The sequence below is a fragment of the Cavia porcellus genome, unplaced genomic scaffold, assembly GCF_034190915.1.
Source record: "Cavia porcellus strain 051 isolate PalLab524CR breed Dunkin Hartley unplaced genomic scaffold, mCavPor4.1 scaffold_1, whole genome shotgun sequence".
NCBI classification, from domain to species: domain Eukaryota; kingdom Metazoa; phylum Chordata; class Mammalia; order Rodentia; family Caviidae; genus Cavia; species Cavia porcellus.
In genome coordinates, this window is record NW_026947484.1 from 82,289,716 (window position 1) to 82,309,927 (window position 20,212).

At 42.6% G+C, this 20,212-nt stretch overlaps 1 protein-coding gene across 1 annotated transcript in view; it reads right to left on the minus strand.

Annotated features, from left to right (window-relative positions):
* The window catches only part of Gldc (glycine decarboxylase), a 120,505-nt gene that overhangs the window by 83,221 nt on the left and 17,072 nt on the right, over positions 1-20,212 (minus strand). The window contains exon 3 of the mRNA XM_003472172.5: positions 9,519-9,654. Within this exon, the coding sequence (XP_003472220.3) occupies positions 9,519-9,654 (136 nt within the window). The remainder of the gene's footprint in view (positions 1-9,518; positions 9,655-20,212) is intronic.

Genomic DNA, 20,212 nt, shown 5'->3' on the forward strand with positions numbered 1-20,212 from the left:
AGTAATGATGTTACCCGCTTAGGGATCATCGTGCTTATTTCTTTCTTGCTCTAAATTATGATTTTACAATATTATATCACTATTTTTAACAATCTCACTGTATAGATGTATATGAAGCAGGTCTTAAAATCTACTAGAGCCTACTTAGGATATTATAAACAGAAATTTTACTTATTACCTTTCCTTTAAATAAGATACACCCTTCACAGCTTCAATATGCAAAGCACTCACGATTATAACCTCTAAACCTCAAAACTTTCATATCTTAACATTAACTAGAAAACATACTATGTGCTGCTAAGAAATTAACTGACCTACTTAAAAAATTCTCACTATCCAATCACTAAATGTCTGTGGATAATAACTTGTAGCTACTGAAACTCAGGGATACATGACTAGGGCTTGTAAATATAGATTATCATCTTTGGTTTTCCAGTGATTAGCCATGAATGTGGCTTTAGACATGTGAATTAACCGGTTCCTTCACTACTTCTTAATTTTTTAAATTTTTCTGTAAAATTTTTCTTTTGGGGTTTTTGTCTTGTTAAAATGTTTTATCTTTTTATCAGCACATTTGCAATTTATGCAGTTTACAATCATCTTGAGGAACAGCTACATGCACATAATATAGCTTTTTTTTCCTTAATCTCTTCCCTCCTTATTCCGTAAGTATTTGTTGCCAGCTGAGAACCAGGAATGATCACAGGTTCATAAACAATACAGCTGGCCTCAAGGGAATTATGTTTACTTTTATTAGTATATCTTGCAGAACATAATGATTACAGTCAATGCGGAAGTTGGCACATGCACATAATATTTTAATTCCCTTTACTCTCCCTCCTCTCATCTCTTGGTCCACTTTCCCATTTGCAAAAAAATGTATCACCATCTTTATTTTGTTCTTCACGTTACTTACACTTTGGTTTCCCTTTATGAGAGAAACCATGCAGGATTTGTACTTGTGTGTCTTACTTGACACTGTGGTCTCGAGCATCCATTTTTCTATGAATGATGCGCATTTATCCTTCTATATGGCAGAGTATCGCAAGAAGAATATATTGTGATGAGCAAAACAAGGCAATAGATAAAAAAACCATTTCAGCGTGATAAATGCCTTTTAAAGAAAATAAGGATAAGGATAAAGGGTGCTGCTTCCTTTTCACACAAACCCCGCTTACTCTGAGCACCACCGAGCTGGCTCATGCCTGTTCGGCGCACCTGCAGGGGCAGACGCTGGCACCCGTCTCTATTGTTTTTGTTATTCCCACACTAGACTTTCAGGAGAAAGCTTTCAGTGATTTATTTATTGCTTCGATTTCATTCGGCAAGCCCTTTCCTCTCTCCCCTGTTCTCCTAAGCAAGTTCAGGCTGTTTCATTTTGCTTATCTTTTCTTTCCTAAAGAATTTGAAAGTAGTGTCTTTGGAACTTGTTTTGGTTTTGTTTCAAATATCTGATCTTTGAGGGGGAGTGTGGCAAACAGGCTGTCTTAGCATGCAGTACAAAGTCGAGATTTTTAAAATAATTTTCCGCAGTTTATTTGGTATAACAGTATGTGGGTATGTGTATGTACAGCAGAATAAATTGTGTTTCAGTTAATGCCTTGAACAGCACAGCTTAGCAACTGTAAACTAATTTGCCATAGTCTAGGTGGGTGGTAGACTGGAATGAATGGGGCACACAACACAGGACGCAGGCAACTAAAAAGCAAATGTGAGCAGAAACGGGGTCACAAAAAACCATGCAGACAGTGGCACCCACCTGCCTTGCGCTTGCACGCTCACCTATATAAAACATTCACTTTGCTCAAAACTGCTATTTAGTGTGTAGACAGACAGACAGAAGGAAAGAAAGAAAATAAACCACAGACAGGAGCATATGCACAAACCAACTAGACCATCTGAGAAATAGGAAAGATTTAGTACATTCATAGGGTTAGGTCTGCAATATACAGCATAGAGCAGTATTTAAAAACAATCCAGCAGAGCACTGAACAGTAAGGAAAAAATGAGCAAAAAATTCAAGTAAGGTGTGGTGGCATGCACCTATCACACCAACACACGGGAGGCTGAGGCACAAGATCAGAGTTTGAGGCCAGCTTGGGTTACATAGTATGTTCAAGACCAATCTAAACTATACAGCGAGACCCTGTCTCTAAAAATTTCAAAGTGCTTCTGGGATATAATTTGTTTTGGGGGTGTTCTTTTCTGGTGCTAGGGATTAAACCCAAGACCGTGTGCATACTTTGCTGAGTTACATCCCCAGGCTGCTATATGAATTTTTAGTCTAAAATATAAAATGCTACAATTCCATTTTTTGACGTCTGTAAAATCGAGTGAACTGAAATGTAAAGATATCAACTACCATTATTAACCATCTTGTGTATGTCTAACTTTTTTAATGTATAGGATATACGCGTTCATTGTAACAAGATTTTTAAAAAACCTCTGATAACTATTGAGAAAACAAAATTACCTATAATCCCCAAATTTCAAGATAACTACAAAAGGGATCTTGAAGATGCACCTGTAGATGGCCAAAGTGTAACTGATAGCCAGATAGAAGTTGGCATCTCTGCTTTTATCTGAATCCCTTAGAACCTTCAAACTTTGAGGCAGACCCTGTTCAGCTCCGCACACATGCACGCAGACATGTTATTTAGGGTTTTCCAGCCATAAACATACCTGACCAATCTCACCCCTCTTCAAGGTCAAGGACGCCGAGATAAGAGTAAATAAACTTTCAGTATCTGCAGGGACACCCAATCACAATGCCTTAGACGTCTCCAATTATTGTCAGAAATTAGTTAATCACTTCAGATTCTAGGCAAGCAGGGCCTCACAGAGCACCTCCTGAGGTGCCCACCTGCCCCAAGCAGAAGAAGTGCAATGACTCCCTAACGGGAACTGCGGCAACCTCACTTAGACAGTGGCTGTTACCTCCTGATGGGAACCCAACCACCCCTCAAGTGAGATGGCTCTCCCAGGACTTCACAGAGCCAGTGCTGCGGTTCTGATCGCCTGGACCTGACCAGGTTTCCTGCACTGCCAGCTGCCAAGTCACTGAGCCTTGCCGTTGTTCTTTGCTTACAAAACCCCTAAGTTTCTGTCAACCTTCATAGATCTTGAATCCGTGCTTCCCCCATGGCCACACCAATGGAAGCTTTGTTCCTCTAGTGGGCATCATTATGACCTTGAGAGCTGGCTTGGAGCTTCCAGGAGAGCACAGCTACTCACACATCCTTGCCCGAGCGACCTGATCTCCTCTTAGGTGCTCTTCCTCTGCTTCAGAAGGGACACACAGGAGCCACAAGGGGGACAGGGTCATCCACCTGGCCAGCCAGACTGCCCTCCCATCCTGGCCTTATTAGGGTACAGGTGGCCCAGTCCAGTCTGTTGGAATCCCCAAAGCCCGTGCTTGGGCCCTAAAAACTTCGGTGACATAATTACAGCTAACATTTAGATACATGTCTTTTTATTTCTTTTCTATATTACAGCTGTATTTACATGTGAAAGCAGGATTATAGTCTATGTAAAGTTTTATGTCTGACTTTTTAAGGTTCATATTACTCTGTGGACAGTTTCTAACAACTTTAAGTTCACTTACAAATATAACTTTAAACTTAAATGTGTTTATAGCAACATTGAAAATACCAAATTTTAGTTTTAAATCTCTTGACTTATTGATTTATTTGCTGAGACATAAACCTGTGCCTGTCATTGTTGCCAATTTTTAACCTTAAGCCCGAATTAGATGGTTTTTCTTGATTGCTTTAGGACTTAAATTGGTTAATAATAAGATGTTTCCAAGTGTTTGCCAGAAAAGAATACATACAAATAAAATTTTAGCCAGCTATAGTGGCATACACAAATAATCCTAGCACTCTGGGAGGCTCAGGCAGGAATATGATTTAGAAAGACCTTATCTCAAAATAAAAAATAAGCCTTGCATGGTGGCACACATCTGTAATCCCAGAATTTGGTAGGCTGAGGCAGGAAGATCACTGAGTGCAAGGCCATACTAGTATAGTGAGTTCAAGGTCAGCCTGGACTACATACCAAGACCCTGTCTCAAAATCATTATCACCACCACCATCATCATCATCATAAAAAATAAAGGAGGCCACCCATTTGGAGCCTCTTCCTGTCTCTCAGGAGCTATTCCTATTCCCCACATTCCTTTTCTCCAGTAAATTTTCTTACTCTTAAAAAAGTAAAATAAAATATATTCCAAAAAAAATGGCTCAACATGCAGCTTAGTGAGAAGGCCCTGAGTTCAATTCTGTGAACCAACAAATACTGTATATGTATACATGTGTGTATATGTGTATATATGTATACGCATATGAAATTTTAATTGCTCTGTGGTATTACTCTCATTTGTTTTGTAATTCTTTTAAATCATGAAGTATTCATTTAAGTGAGTTTAATATAAGTTAATAAGTTCCTTCAGGTTATATATTATTTTTGATTTTAAAGATCAGAACTAGCATAATAAGCAGGCTGTGGTGGCACCTATAATCCAAGCACTCACGAGACTGAAGCAGGAGGATCAACATGGGTTCAAGGCCAGCCTGGGCTACATAGTAAGACCCTGTCTCAAAAACATAACAATAACAAAAAAAACTAGCATAAAAGTGAGTATCCATGGGGCTGGGGATTTAGCTCAGCGGCATAAGCACCTGCCTTGCAAGCAGGCAGTCATGAGTTCGATCCCCGATACCAATAAAAATGAAAAAGACCACAAAAATGAGTATCCAGCTGAGTGTGGTAGCTCACACATGTGATTCCAGCACTTGGGAGGCTGAGACAGGAGGATTGCTGGAGGTTCAAGGCCAGCCTTGGCTATAAAGTGAGTTTAAGGCCAGCCTGAACTGAACAGTGAAACTGTCTCCAAAAGACAGGGGGAAAAAATGAGTATCCATAGTTAGTTCTTAAATCCTTAGAACAACATCCCCAGTAGACTCTCAGTTCACGTGTGATAGTTAATGTTATGCTCTCAGACACACTGCCCTGTTCCTGTCTAGAACATTCATCGGGTCTACATTTCTGTATGCAGTGAAGGAATCGCAGATTTCTTTGCATCTTCAGTAATACTAAGTATTAAGAGGCCTTAGATTTAACCTCAAGTTTCATGAACTTGAACAAGTAACTTAACTTCTTTCTAAACAATTCCCTTGTCTGTCAATGGAGAACATGGCAGCCATATTGGATTTTTTTCCTTCATACTCAAACTACATTCACGTACATCAAGAATTTCAGAAGTGGCATTGTACTACCCAATTGTTAGTCAAGTGACCAGCAACTATAAATTATCAAATTCTTCTGAGTTAAAAAGAACACTGATCCTGCAACTTCTAAATCCTTAACTTTTGGGGATATACAAGTGTCTATGTGTTTTAAAAGTCAGTTATACAATCAATATTTTCAGAGATCCAGGAGATGGTGCATTTCCCCCCTATTTTGACCTTCAAGAAAACCTGGAAAGTGCACACTCAGAGACCTTTCTCAAAGGATGCTTCAGTAAGGGGCTGTCAGGCGTTTCTATTTGAAAACATTTTTTCTGCATATGTACGAGCACACATTGGCTTTAGTCTCTGTTCTCGGGGTGACCACCGTTTCTCATCCTGAACATTCTTACTCTTTCAAAGGCATCATTGCTCTGCAAATTCTCAAGGAAAATATGAACTTTTTTTAGAGCCAAATAATGACTAGTTACTATTAAGATTCAGAAGCACTATGCCCACCCCATCTTTGTCAGAGAGACATAGAGAGAGACAGAGGGGAAAAAAGAGAGGGGGAGAGGGGGGGAGGAAAGGAAAAGGAGGAGGAGGGAGGAGAGGGAGGGAGGGAGAAGGAAGAAGTCTACAGAGGGACGGGAGGGGGAGAGGGTAAGGGAATATAAAAGGAATCAGGATGCATTATGTTCATGTAGAAACTCCCCTGAGGAATATAGGAATATAATCATTATGGACAGAAAGCATGTGCCAAGAAAAAGATTAGGCACGGTAGTGCATACCCATAATCCCAGCACTGAGGCTGCGGCAGGAGGATCAAGGTCAGCCTGAACCACATAGTGAGACTTTGTCTCAAAGCAACAACAGTAACAAACAAACAAACAAAAATGTGGAAATTGAGGCAACTAAGATGAAAACTGTGGCACTGATTTGGAATTAAAGGTATTAGTGCGAACTCATGGTTTTCAATTTATTTAGATATGTAAATAGAGAAATAAAATAGAATATAAAAAATTAAACTAAAAGAGAAACATGGGGAAAAAAAGAAAATCACCTGTGAGACTGGGCTGTAGCTCAGCGGCAGAGCACTAGCCTACCACAATGAGGCCCTGGGTTCAATCCCCAGCACCACACACACCCACCAAAGTCTGATCTCTAACGTCTATATTGCAACTAATTACTGGCTTTTACCAGTATTACACGTCAAGAAAGGTTTTAGTTCTGCTCAGACAGGATGCTTGACATATTCAACAAGGCATTAACATTTATTCCAAAGCAATCAGTCATCATCATCACTCTGGCTGTGACTTCCTTTAGGAATGTAAGGAGGGAGGTGGTAGGGATTTGCAGGAGACACTCACTCATGAGACTCTCTCAGCCTTGGTGCCAACATTTTACAGAACAGAAAGCCACAGAGGTGACATTCATGCTCTGCTATTAGTTACTGATGTTAACTGTTGAAAATTTGGAACAGTGGGGCCCACAAAACAAATTCTAGACCTGGTGTAATCTTTCTTCTAAGGGCCTAAATACTTGTATTCTTTCGAGGCTATGCTGCCCATTTATTTTCACCTCACGTCACCGGAATTCGTTGGCTCCATCTCTATGGAAACCATTCCAAAGAGTGATAATGTGAAGTCCCTCACCCACATGTGTACAGCCCTCCCTATCAGAGCGGGCCCAGGCCTTTGTCTGTCTTTCTTGTTCTCGGAAAGCTGATCTGAACCAGTGTTTAAAATGCACTCCAAAACAGAGGCTGAAAAAGCACAGAATGACACTGTCTCCCTCTTGAAATGCTGGCTGCTCCTAAAGTAAATTCCCACATCCACTCACACAGGGACCGACATGGGCAGCAGCCTGGATGGCCACCGAGCGCAAAGCAGCGGGCCAGTGCCCAGACAGCCGGGCGGCTGCAGCCCTCAGAGGCTTCCCTTAGGAGCAACCGACCCTGGAGTTCACCAAACTCTTAAGAGCACCACAGTGAAAAGCAGCCTCCAGTGAAGCAGACGCTTTCTCATACCCACAGCCGAAAACAATTTTGTTTTTGGTGATTCTGCTTTTCTATTTGCGTTTTAAAAAGCAGGGAGAACCCTGAACTGAGATGCTCTGCACAGGGCTGGTGATGCAGACACGCCTATGCGAACAGATCTGACTCCTGCAGGAGACGTGGGCCACTGCTTCTGGGACAAAGCGGAGCCTCGCTCCCTAGCACATTTGCACTTAGAGAAAAGCAAACAAAAGACGCAAAGTACTGATCAAAACTGTAAGATACGGACCTGGGGGCTACACCTGGTATTTCCAAAGCTCCTGTTAAGGTAATCCTATGTCTGCCACTGAGGAAAGCTGGCTCTTATGAACATCAGTGAGAACAATCCTGGTCTGTGCCTTGTTTCCAATACCTCTGGGCTCTGGGCAGGGACAAGTGTTCACTCTGTTGTCATACCACACTGATCACACCAGAAATTCAACTCACTCATGATGCAAAAACCACTACCACTCATCACCACCTCTTCTCCCTGGGAAAGAGTAAATACCTCTCCCCTCAAATAAGTGTGTGTGGTGGCACACACCTGTGATTCCAGCACTTGAGAGGCTGCTGCAGGAGAGTCGATGCGAGTTTGAGGGCAGCCTAAGCTACATAGTGAGAAAAACCCAGAAAGGAAAAAAAAAATCAAATATATGAAACACACACAAACAAATCAGACCTTTTCCCTTTGAGACCAAGGCATCATTTGAAATAAGGTTCCCAAGATTTCAATTCAAATATATTGTGACAAGTAATGGAGGAAAAAAGGTCCGCAACTTTCCCTCTGCAGCTAAACATGATTTCCCAGCAGATGGTCGCTGTGGGATAACGGCTGGGGATGTCATGGGATGTCCCAAGCTGCTTTCTTTCTTTTTTCCTGAGATAAGTTCTCACTACATAATTCAGATAAGACTTGAACTATGTTGATGGTTCCTGACTCAGCTACCCCAGTACTGAAAATACACGCATGCAGCACCACACATAGCCAAAAGTGTTTTGGTTAGTGCTGGGATTTTTTTTTTTTTAAAATGTTTTGAGACATGATCTGGCTCTGTAGTCCAGGCTGGCTTTCAACTGGAGTGATCCGCCTGCCTCAGTCTCCAAAGTACTAGGATTACAGGCCTGCACCACCATACCCAGCATTCTGGTTCTTTATGACATATGCCACCACCAAAATGGGAAACAGCCAATAATACAGAAGTTGCCTAGGAGATTTTCCTCATGTTTTCAGTTGTGTCCGTCAGTGAGAGACACAGGGGACAAGAACACTGACACATACAAAAGGACAAATACACACACTCTGGCGGAGCAGAGATGACTTACCTGACCAGTGAGGTAAGACGGGAACAAGCAGCCCAGCACAGTGGGCTGCAGCCCTTCTCTTACCTTTAGAGCAGGGCCTATCTCCTGCACACGTGTGCTCTTTCTAAGAAGGTGCTTATAACAGAGATGATGCTTTATGATTCCCATGATCTGACACTATGTCTCTTCATTTTCAGGTGGGCATGGCCCCAAGGATATGGGGAGAGTGGAGGGATGTAAGTATCCACCACCTTAAAATCCTCTCAGGTAGACAGCAGGCTGAGGTACCCAGCTTAAATCTCAGGGTCCCCAAAGAAGACAAAGCCTGAAACCTACCCAGCCACAGGTTTGACATCCTCCTCAAAGCACTGAAATGAAGTTGGAAAGAAGAGATCACCAGCCTCTATGAGGAAGAGTACAAGACTGGAGGGAATTGACAGAATTGGATTCCTGGTTAAGGAACCATATGACAGAATTTTGGCATGGCTGAAAAGATAAGAACTATGAAATATAAATGACCTTTATTTTAACAATGTGGAGAGAGACCCCCTGACCCTCCAGGGTCTAGCATTGTCTCCAGGGGCTGGCATTCTCTCCATCGGAACTGTGGAGTGGGGGTATACATGTAGCTTAGGTTTGGGGTGGTGCCTAAGGGGCATTACTGATGCACAGGTAGCCCACTGGTATTCATTTCGTACCACAGGTAAATTTCTAAGGGTGGGGAAAATAGAGCCCCTTGGTTCCGCCTCCAAGCTTTTCACCAGCTATAGTGTCCCAAATGGGGCAAAATCCTTTCAGGAATAAAACTGGAATAAGCTTTTATTTCCAACACCTGAGCAAGAAATTGCCAAAGTAGAAAAACCAGGAAGGTTCCCAGAGCGCAGACAACAGTGGGGCCAGGCACCAGTGTGTGGGATCCCAGACACCTTGGCAGGTGGCAGAGGGAGATACGTTACCATCCTGAGTTCTCCAGCAAGTTCCGCAGAATGGCTTGCGGCACTGAGCAGTTGTAATAGCCCATGCCAATGTACGACCTCCAGATCTGGTTTTTGCTTGAAATGGCATGCAGAGTCGCAAGGATTTCATTTTCACCTGTGAAAGAGAAATGTTCCAGAGGAAATGTCTCAGAAAGGAGCTCGAATTGCAGCTTAAAACCTTCATTTTTGTTTTAATATTAAGAGGAAACTGTTATAGCTTCCAAAAATGTAACCATCCATCCAATCAACACCAAGTGCTACGTGTGGAAACCTGGGAGGAAAAGTCCTGAATAGCACTCAGTTTCACTTCAAGGTTGGCCCTGTGATTTTCTGTCTCACCATGTTTGGCCTCAAACCATCTACTGATCCACCTGTGTTGGCCTTCTGAGCACTGGAATTCAGATCTGTGCCATGGCGCTGGTCATGCAAACTCACTTTTTGTAGCCCTTTGTTGTCCAGACTTGCCCAGTTTTGACACTGGAATGAAGATTATGGCCTCTTTCCAGGTCTCTTGTTCCCTTTTCATTTGTTATACTTACTGTAAATAAAAATGCTATCTTGCTGTCAGTAAAATATAATGTTTCCCTTTAAAATTGCTTTATACTATCTGGAAGCAGGCAAGGTTACAGTTTATAAAAAACAAGAGGCTCAATCTTGAGGTCATCTTCCCTGCCCCTAAGCAATTTACCTGTGTGGAAAATGTATTCCAATGGGCTACCTGTGCATCAGTAATGCCCCTTAGGCTCCACCCCAAACCTAAGCTCCATGTATGCTCCCACATCTCATGTCGGGCAGAGAGAATGCCAGACCCCGGAGGTGATGGAGTCTCTCTCTACATTCTTAAAATAAAGGCCACTTTTATTTCATATTTCTGATCTTTTTGGCCACGCTGAAAATTCTATCACTTAAGACATTTTCTCTCTGTGTCACCAAAAGGGCTACTTAAGAAAAACTTACTACTCAACAAGGAAAGTATCAGTTGTAATAAAACTGTAATAAAAGACACACACACACACACACACACACACAAAAATAAAAAATAAAAGACACACATACACTACTGTCAACCATCATTCTCATTAAAGCTCTTGGTTAAATAAGAATTGCAAAGTCCTCAGGGGCAAGGCTTAGACTCCCCGAACCCCACAATGGGTGCACGGTGGTGAAGGCTCAAAGCAATGAGACAAGCGGCATGACCCTTAGGGGCTACAGGAGTGAAATCCTTGGCAGAGCTCGTAACTCTGCTACGTGGCAGCCAACTGACACTAGGCAGCCGGTATTTAATCAGTACAAGCAAGGAGTTGAGGGGTCAATGGAGGAAACCTGAACTGGGTCTTGAAAGGGTTTTGGCCCAGACAGGACTCTGTAGCCCGGAAAGCCTCAACCGGAACCAGGAAGCCCCTATCTGCCCCGCCCCTAGGAATTTACCTGTGACTCCACCCTCCCGGCCCCTGGGAATTTACTTATGGCGCCAAACCTAGGACCAATGGGTTACCCATGCATCCCTGATGCCCCCTTAGGTTCCACCCCAAACCGAGGATACTTATATACCCCCACGCCAAGTGTCCACCAGAGAGATGGGCAGACTCCAGCGGTTGGGGGGTGCCGGTTATCTCTCTCCATGTTCTCAGAATAAAGGCCTCTTTTATTTTATACTTCTCATCTTTTGGAAATAATCCTATCAGATCTTGGGAGAGGTTCAAGGACCCCACAGAGCAACAGGTGCTAATTAAGGAAAATGATCCAAAAAGGTCTCTAGGTGGCCTCAGCTGTGGCCTATCCTGCCCCCTGAGGCGTCTCCTCATTCTCAGTTCAATCATGCCCGGGTCACGCCACAGCCCTGCGCATGTATTCAGCTTCAACACTCTCCAACACACGACTTTTGGGTCATTGATATAAAAATAACAGAATAATAGCAAAAAAAAAAAATCCAACATTTATTGAGCATGAATTCTGCTAGGAATTACACCAAAAGCTTTTTGTGCAGCCTGGGGAACTGTGGTTTGAAGAGGATCATTGGCTTAAGGTCAAATGGACTAAAATTAAAGGGCTACTAATCAAGTTTCTCTAACTCCAGATTCCACAACTTAATGTACAGACTGAGGCCTGACACCAGTTGTAGGTATAGCACTTACATGGACAGGTACTTTTAGATATAATAATACTATATGGTTTTTTCCTTTGCTCCTCTGCATAAAGACAAATGTGCTACTAAAATTTAACTGTTTAGACAAAAGTCTGAGTCTTCTGTGAACTCAGTCACTTAACTCTTAGAATTGACTGATTTTATTGTTGCTATTCCAGACAAAAATCTAGGCACAGTAAAATCTAAGTCAGCCTTATAATCTTAGCTACTTGGAAGGCCGATACAGAATTATCAAAAGTTTGAGGCTGGGCCCTTGATGGAGCCAGTGTAGAAGACCAGATATCTTGTAATACACACCCAAGGGGCCAGACCTCAAGACAAAAGGCAAACTGAATACAGCCATACCCTAAATATAAACATCAGGGGCTGATTTTCTAAATAGGTGTGCATAACCTTGAGGAAGCCAGGAACGGAGGTTCCTGGATCCCCCACAGGAAATCACTGCTCTGTCAGAATGCTCACTGCTGCATGACCTGCTTCCCCATTTGTCTCAGATTTAATCAATTTTACCTGCATAATTAATCTTATTAGTTGACCACAGTTCCATCCCACCTCATGTCTACCTGCCTTGAGTTTCCATTTTTCTGCACCTTAGACCTGTCTTACCTCATGATTTTGCTCTATGAAAGTTCCTAGAAAAGACAAGAGTCTTTGGCAACCCACTCAGGATCCTTTCTGTGTCTTCTCTCAAGTGGAAGCTTTTTTCTCTCAATAAACACATTCTTTTCTTATCCTCTGTTATTCCTAAAATTCATTCTGCGATTTTAGAGAACATGAACTCCTACCAGACATCTATTGGGTTGGCAATTTCATTCCCCTAAATAATGATCTAAGTATTCTTTCTGCCCATTTCATCCTCTACCCCAGCTTCATTCACACACGCCCAACCCATTTCACATATTTTCACAGGAGACCAATTTCAAAGCCAGGGGTCACTTTTGCCACAGTGGATTAAGGAAGGAGAAGACAGTCATGGACGTGTCCGTCAGTTCTAGGAAAAGATAAAATTCAACTGCCCTATGGAAATCCACCTTGTCTTCTGCTGCTAAAAGAAATAAGTAATGCTCAATAAACCAGCTCCTGAGAGGAAAGCCAAGGGCAGCATGGGTAGAACAACCACACAGGATATTCAATGACTCCCAAATAATCTTAGGGGCAGAACAATTCAGAAGCCCAGCAGGAGGGGCTTTAATTAGCAGGCCTTGGCAGGGAAGGCCAGCTGCAATTAAGATCCTGAGCAGGAGGGACAGGTCCTGCTCCACATTATGTATGCCCTTGGGACACTCTCAAATGAAAAGATTTGTCTGTCAATCAAGAGTTGCCCTTGGAAGTCATGGAACATTTTCAGACAGAAGAATAATACGATTCTGTACCCCAGGAAGATCATTCTGTAGATGGTGTGGGAAAGGGTGCAGAGGAAGACCCTGGACATAGGGAGATATGGTCAGATGCCCACACAGCAGTCCAAGAGGCAGGCAGATAAACACAGTGTAGATAATTTAATGGTGCCCCTCCCCCAGTGATACACTGAAACCCCAATCCTTGGTACTGGAATTGTAACCTTATTTGGAAACTGAGTCTTTACTGATACAACTGAGTTAAACTGAGGTCATCCTGAGTTAGGGCCATCCATGACAGAAGCAGAATCTAGACTGATACATCTGTAAGTCAAGGATTGCCAGCAACAGGCAGAAGCTAGGACAGAGGCATGGATCAGATTCTCCTTCAGAACTTCAGCAAGGAAGGCAGGTGTGGAGCACTTGGGAGGCTGAGGCAGGAGCACTGCCAGAGTTCAAAGCTAACGTGGCTATATGTAGTCCAAGGCCAGTGTAAACTATATAGTGAAATCCCATCTCAATAAAAGACTCCCCAGTGGAGCTAACCCTGACACACATTTATTTTGGACCTTGTCTAGGACTGTGACAGAATAAATTTCCCAAACATTCCATTTGCAGCACTTTGTTATGGTAACTCTATCAAATCACTAAGGTCAGTTGTAACAACCATTCCCAGAGAGGCCGTGCTAACCTCTGGGCCCTTCTGGTCAGGCTCAACTCCAGAACCTTTCCAGACAAGCTTTTCTACACATTGTTAAGATTCTACTACTCTCGGGTGTGGCAGTATTACAGGCAGCAAAATTAGACAGAAATTGATAGCTACACAGGGCTAGACCCCAGAGGGAATCAATGCAAAAAAGTTGAGAAACAATTAAAATCACAATAGTCAGACTTGCACACTTCCCTGAGGGATGAGTGGAAACTTAAAACTGTATTGTAATTGCAGTTACCCAGTCCTTTAAACCCAGATAGACAAAAGTCACCCAGGAGGAGGAGCAGAGCTTTTGGACCCATCCCTTTTCAAAAATGCCTTTGTTCTTTCCTGGTACCCTTGCTATGTGACTGCTTCCCTAGGAAATCACTAGTAAATAAACAGCTACACTTGTAACCTTATTAGTTGATTATAATTTGGCCCACATTTGTACCTACTTATACTTTGTAAATTTGGTCGACAAAATATTTCTGGAAAAATGACTGTGGCAGCCTACTTTTGGGTCCCCTCCTGTCTCTCAGGAGCTACCAGGAAAATCTTTCCTACTCTTAACCTCTACCACCATGTTTCTTAAAATTCATTCAATTTTGAGGGACATGATCTTGTACATATCTGACATGTAGTAGGTTGGGAATTATATTTTCTCCTCTATCAGTGCCTGTAATTCCAGCTCGTGGGAGGCTGAGGTGGGATATTGAAGTTAGCATCTGTCCAATGAAACAACTTCCTAAGACCCTCTCTCAAAATTTAAAAAGAGTTGGGATGTCTCCGTATGCAGGCCCTGGGTTCAATCTCTGGTACCACCAAAACACAAAATAAAGCACATGTACACAAACAACTGGTCAGCCCAGACAATATATCCATCCTTTTCTTCTTTCCTTCCTTCTTTCCTTTTTCCTCCTTTCCTGATTGCTTTTCTTCCTACCTCCCTACCTCCTTTTCAGTTTTAGTTTTAGTTAAAAGGAAAGCCTTTTTGAAAATCCCTCTTACCCACTGACCCAAGAAAATCAGTGTTACATACTGGAATGTATTGAAAGTCAGTGCAGGAAAACGCGGTGATATTCACAGTGATTTCCTGACAGCTCCTCAGTGTGACTCAGCCAGATGTCAGAGCCAATTATCCAGCCCAGAGATCTGCCCTGGACATTGCTTGCTCATTCTCACAGCCCAGTGTGGAGGAGGCAGTGCAGATTCACAGGCCTGTGATTCCACGACTGATACCCAACTCAGTGGCTGATTAACTGCTTCATGCTTGGGGAGAAATAATGTGGTGGTGGTGCACATGCTGGGGCACAATTATAATGTAAAAACATTTACAAAGTAACAAACAGATAAGAATTTCATGGTACAAATTAGAGGTCTCTGAGCAAGTTCCTGCTCCTGAATTCAGTTGACCTTGACAGTGTCTAAAGCCCAGCTGCGTACCTCTGATCAGAGTATTGTCTATACCTTAAGGCACCTTGGGCTAGTCAAGGACACAGTTAACTATGCTCACTACTTAAGGGCCCCCTCCCCTTGTTCCCACAGTGTTTCAATATTATAATAAACAATTCCTTTGTCTCAACAAATCTGTTGAAGACCAGCCTGCCTGTCAGTGACTCGATGCATGTAACCAATTATGTAAGATTTTGTCACTTGCTTGGTACCTCCCACTTCTGAATTCTACATAAACTAAGCCCTCTGTAAACTCAGTGCTATCGCCTTGGAGGAATTATCTCATAACCTTCCCCGGCTGGCGTAAAGATTAAAGTGAAGATTCAACAGTCCGCTGCCTTCTGGTCTCCTCATGGCAGAATCTTCCTTTCAGTTTGGTTTCTCTTGGGAATTTTCCCACAATAGACATAACCACAAAAAGTTATGGCAGATGCTAGAAAGACTTAGATCAGCAGTTTTCAGTTAGTAAGGCTGGCAACAAGATTCTTTCAATGTAGGAGTCTCCTTCCCTACCCCGTAAGAACACACCGAACTACAAGACAAAAAATGGGCTACTGCGCAAAGGGCCACAATTATGGGCCCTCATTAGGTCAAGTTACCTGAAAACTGCACTTCAAGGACTCTGGATCCAGAGCAGGTGTTGGGGTGACAGGTGCTCCGGACCTCAGTGCTAAAATCCGAGAGGAACCCTGAACTAAAATAAAACCCAAGATCTCTTTTCTCTGGGAATGTAAGATACTACCCCTTCTGGTGCCTTCAAAAACCTACTGCCCTTAGCCAGACATGCCGGTGCATCCTAGAATTTTGAAGGTTGAAGCCGAAAAACCAAGAGTTTGAGGCCAGCCTGGTCCAAATAGTTAGAGCCTGCCCCAAAAAAAGAAAAAAACAAAACAAAAACCAACTGAACACATTTAGTGCCCTTCCCAAGAAGTGCTTGACTGTGTTGTTTTGATTTTTGCTTGCAGAACTTTAGAAGTTCTGCCTTCACTGTGGTTTTACATCCTACTTCCATGGTGGTAGCCCACGCTACTTATGCTAATTCCCGCTGATACGGAAAAAAAGTTTGTATTATGGACAAGTAAAGGAGCCCAAACCCCTCCTAGGGAGGAATGGGATGGGTGGACAGGTCTCTCAAGGGAAAGGGGATGGTTAGGATCCCTGGAAGGGGGCCACCAGCCTATCCGTTGCACCCACAAACCCAGACTTTTAAGCTTGGTCAAGAGGCTAAATTGAATGACTCTTACCAAGAACACATAACTGCCCTCTTTGTTCACTTGATAGATGGACACAGGAGCAAAGGGCCCCTGACACTCAGAAGGGGGCAGAAAGCCAGATATACAGAAGTCCATGAATTGCCTATAAGATTTTCCAGCTTGGTGGGATAGGGCAGAGACACTCTAGGACCAAGAAGCCCTGTTTCATGCTTGACTGTTTCTGTTAGGATTTCTTTCAGTAATTAAAAGCTTTTCAATTATCTGCCTTAAAAATCCAAACTGTGGCAGGTGAATTAATAAGAATCTCAGAAAGGGACCCTAAGCACAGCCAAACCCTTGAGGACAGGGAAGTGGCCACTTGAGCCCAGTACTGCCCTTCTGCTCCTACGAGCTTCTTACTTTCTAGCTCTCCAAGCTAGAAACTCTTGTGTCTCAAGATTGATCATCTTTAGGTTTCTAAGACTTTATAATTAATTACTTTTTTCTACTTATGCCAATTGGCCTTTAAAATCTTAGGTGTGTCATTCAGGTGTGAAAAGTACCAATGGTACCACTACCAATGCTGATATTTCTAGAGACCTCAGATTCCTCAACTAGACTGGTGGAGTTGAATTTTCTTTGTACCAGAAAACTCATTCTTGAGGCTGGGATGTAGTTTAGTGATAAAATACTTGGCCAGCAGGCATGAGTCCCCGAGTTCAATCTCCAGTCATACACATCCACAGAGAGGAAAAAGAAAAAGGAAAAGCCAAGACAAGCCATTTCTTCACATTATCCAGCAGAAGAGTCCAGAAGGGATTGTTATAGGTAGCTGAGATAGTTAGAAATATTATAGGCAGTCAGACAGGGCTGGGCCCCAAAGGAGCCAGAGCAGAAGTTTAGATACCTTACAGCCTTGGAAGAGACTGCTGCTGTGGACCAAATCTCAAGACAAAAGGCAAAAAGCAAATACAACCACATCCTAATGATCTACAGTCCAAATAGTTCTCTATCACCCTGAGGAAGCCAGGAGTCAGCATCCTACCCCTCTACAGGAAGACTCACAGCTGTTAAGTATGCCCCCTTGCCACATGACTTGCTCCCCCATTTGCTCCTAATTTAATTAATCAATTTTACCTGAGCAATTAATCTTATTGGTTGACCACAGTTCTGTCCTGCCTTATGTCTACCCACTTTGCAAATTCCCATTTTTTCCCCCATCTTTGACCCATCTATTTTGCTCTATAAAAGTCTCTGGAAAAAGACAGAATCCTTGGCAACCCGCTTGGGACCCCTTTTATCTCTCTCCAGACAGAAGCTTTCTTTCTCTCAATAAATACATTCTGTTCTTAACCTCTATCGTTCCTAAAATTCATTCTTTGATTTTAGAGAACACGAACTGGTACTGGACATAGTAGGTTAGGAGTTTCATTCCCCTATGTCAGTATGGGCTAAGTTCAGGCTCAAATCAAGAGAGCCCAGTTCCCACCTCTCCTTTACGGCCTCCTGCCACTTAAGGCTCCAGTCCTGCCCTTGTTAGCATGGAAGAGAAGTCACCATGCTGGACCAGCCAGGAACTTACTGGCACATTCCACTGTAGTTCAAGGTCCCCAAACACAAGCCAGTCTCCCTTACACACTTAATAAAACACCTGAGAAGTTTAAAAGCCAATTAGCATAAGCAAAGAACAAAATAATTACTGTAGTTACAGATAAGACCTAAACCATTACAGACAAGACCTCAAAGTTCAGGAGCAGAAGTTCCTAATCCTATAAAGATCCACTCCACTCCATATAGGACCAGTGAACTTTCCAAGCCATTTGTGGATTCTTCCTCCATCTAGCTTGAGACTAACATGAATTTTAACATGGTCTTTCTGCCCAACATCACTTTCTGTGGAGAACAAAGTGTGTTAGAATGAGCTGTGCTTTGCACACCAATCTTACATACTTGAGTTATCAAGAGTAGGGTATGTGGGCTGGGTGGGGTATAATTCAGAGACAGAGCAATTACTTTGTCTGCATGAGGCCATGAGCTTGATCCCCACCTCCCACAAATACAGCAGGGTAAGTACTTAGTCATGCTTTTTAAAGCACAAAAGGTACAAGAAGCCTATGCCATTCACTCATCCATTGCTCAGCATGACCAAAGTCCCCAGCTAGGAGCCAGGACAGCCTGTGACTAGATAAACAACAAAGTTAAACTGTTCCTTACTGTGATAAAAATCTAAGACTGTGGGCTTTCTCAACAACCCATGAAAAAAAACATGCCCAGACACTTGGTCTAGTGAGGGACTTGTTCCAAATGTTTGTTCCCTGGTTGCCATTTCTCATGACCACTCTTCAAATTTCACGTTGACCAAATATGCACAGGAACCAGTTCAGTGCATTTTGGAACCCAGAATTCAATATTACCATAGATGATCCTCAGATATCAATGGATAGAAAGAAAAGAAGGGAAACCCCCAAATTACAGATTGACCTATTAATCCATCCTACGCTGAACTCGGCAGAACCCAGACTGATCAAACCTAAGACCTCAAATCCTAAGCACACAGTGCCCCCCTACTATCTTTCCCCATTTCTAGAGAAAACATTGTGGGATCCATAACTCCAAAGTAGCACTTTCTCCCCCTACCTAGCAAGAAAGGTATCATAAAGAGCAACTGTGACATCCAGGCCCTGGGCAGTGCAAAGCTATATGCATAAAAAGAAGGGGGAAAAGGTGGCCAGTGTTCCTGAGAGCCAATCACAACCTCATACGTTTCCTCCACCTCAACACCAACAGGCCTAATTCCTGTTAACTGTTCTTTTGAATGTAAGCTACAACAATACTAGCCAGGGAGGCAGAGACAGAATGACAATGCTAGCATGCATTAAGAACCACATGGAGACAAGCTGTCATCTTTCCAGGCACCCCAGATGAGAGAACTCAAGCAATCCTTCAGGAACATAAGCAGTAAATTATTTTCCTGCACAGCATCCACTGGCTTCTGACCTTGTTGATTCTTCTGCCTCAGAGCATTGCATCATGCCCTGGTCCTAATGAACCAAGAATAGAGATGAAGGGGGCATCTGGTGCTTCATAAAAAAAATTCACAGGTAAAGACGTGCACTGTTCCTGCTTCCCAGAAATCAGTGATCCTTCCTCTTCCTGTAATTCCACATAAGAATCTAGCAGCAACTCCTTTGACATTTGTGCTTAAATTACAAGGCCTTTGAGTGAACTAGTAGATCAAACAAATGCCTCCTAACAGGAAGAAGCCAATTTAGCCATTAAATACTTGATATATAGCTATAACTAGGTTTTAATCTCCTACATATATGAATTTTCCCAGGAACTAGAAAAATATTATTGAAATGGATGGGGTGGGCCTTGAGTCATGACACATGACACAGCCAGGCATGGTGGTGCACGCCTATAATCCCAGGGTTTGGAAGGTTGAGGTAGGAGCGTCACCATGCATTTGAGGACAGTTGGGGAGATATAATAAAGTCAAGGCCAGCCTCAACTGCATAGGGAGACCCTGTCTCCAAAAAAGAAAAGATGCACAGCACACACACACATATGCACAAAACTCATTTTTAACCCAATACTTCAAACACAACCCTACATTTTTTTAATTATATGGAAAATTTACCCATGTTTTGCTTTTGCTACTTTTAAAATCTAACCTGCTATGTCTAAAATTCTACACAGTGCTTATATTATGCTATCGCTTGTATTTTAAAAAGAACTAATACATATACTGGCATGCTTGTATTGAACAGACTCTTATAATTCACAAAAAACTGAGGTTAGGAAGTCCTCCCTTTCCCCACATATCTTTTTGTGCTTTTGCGTTTAAGACA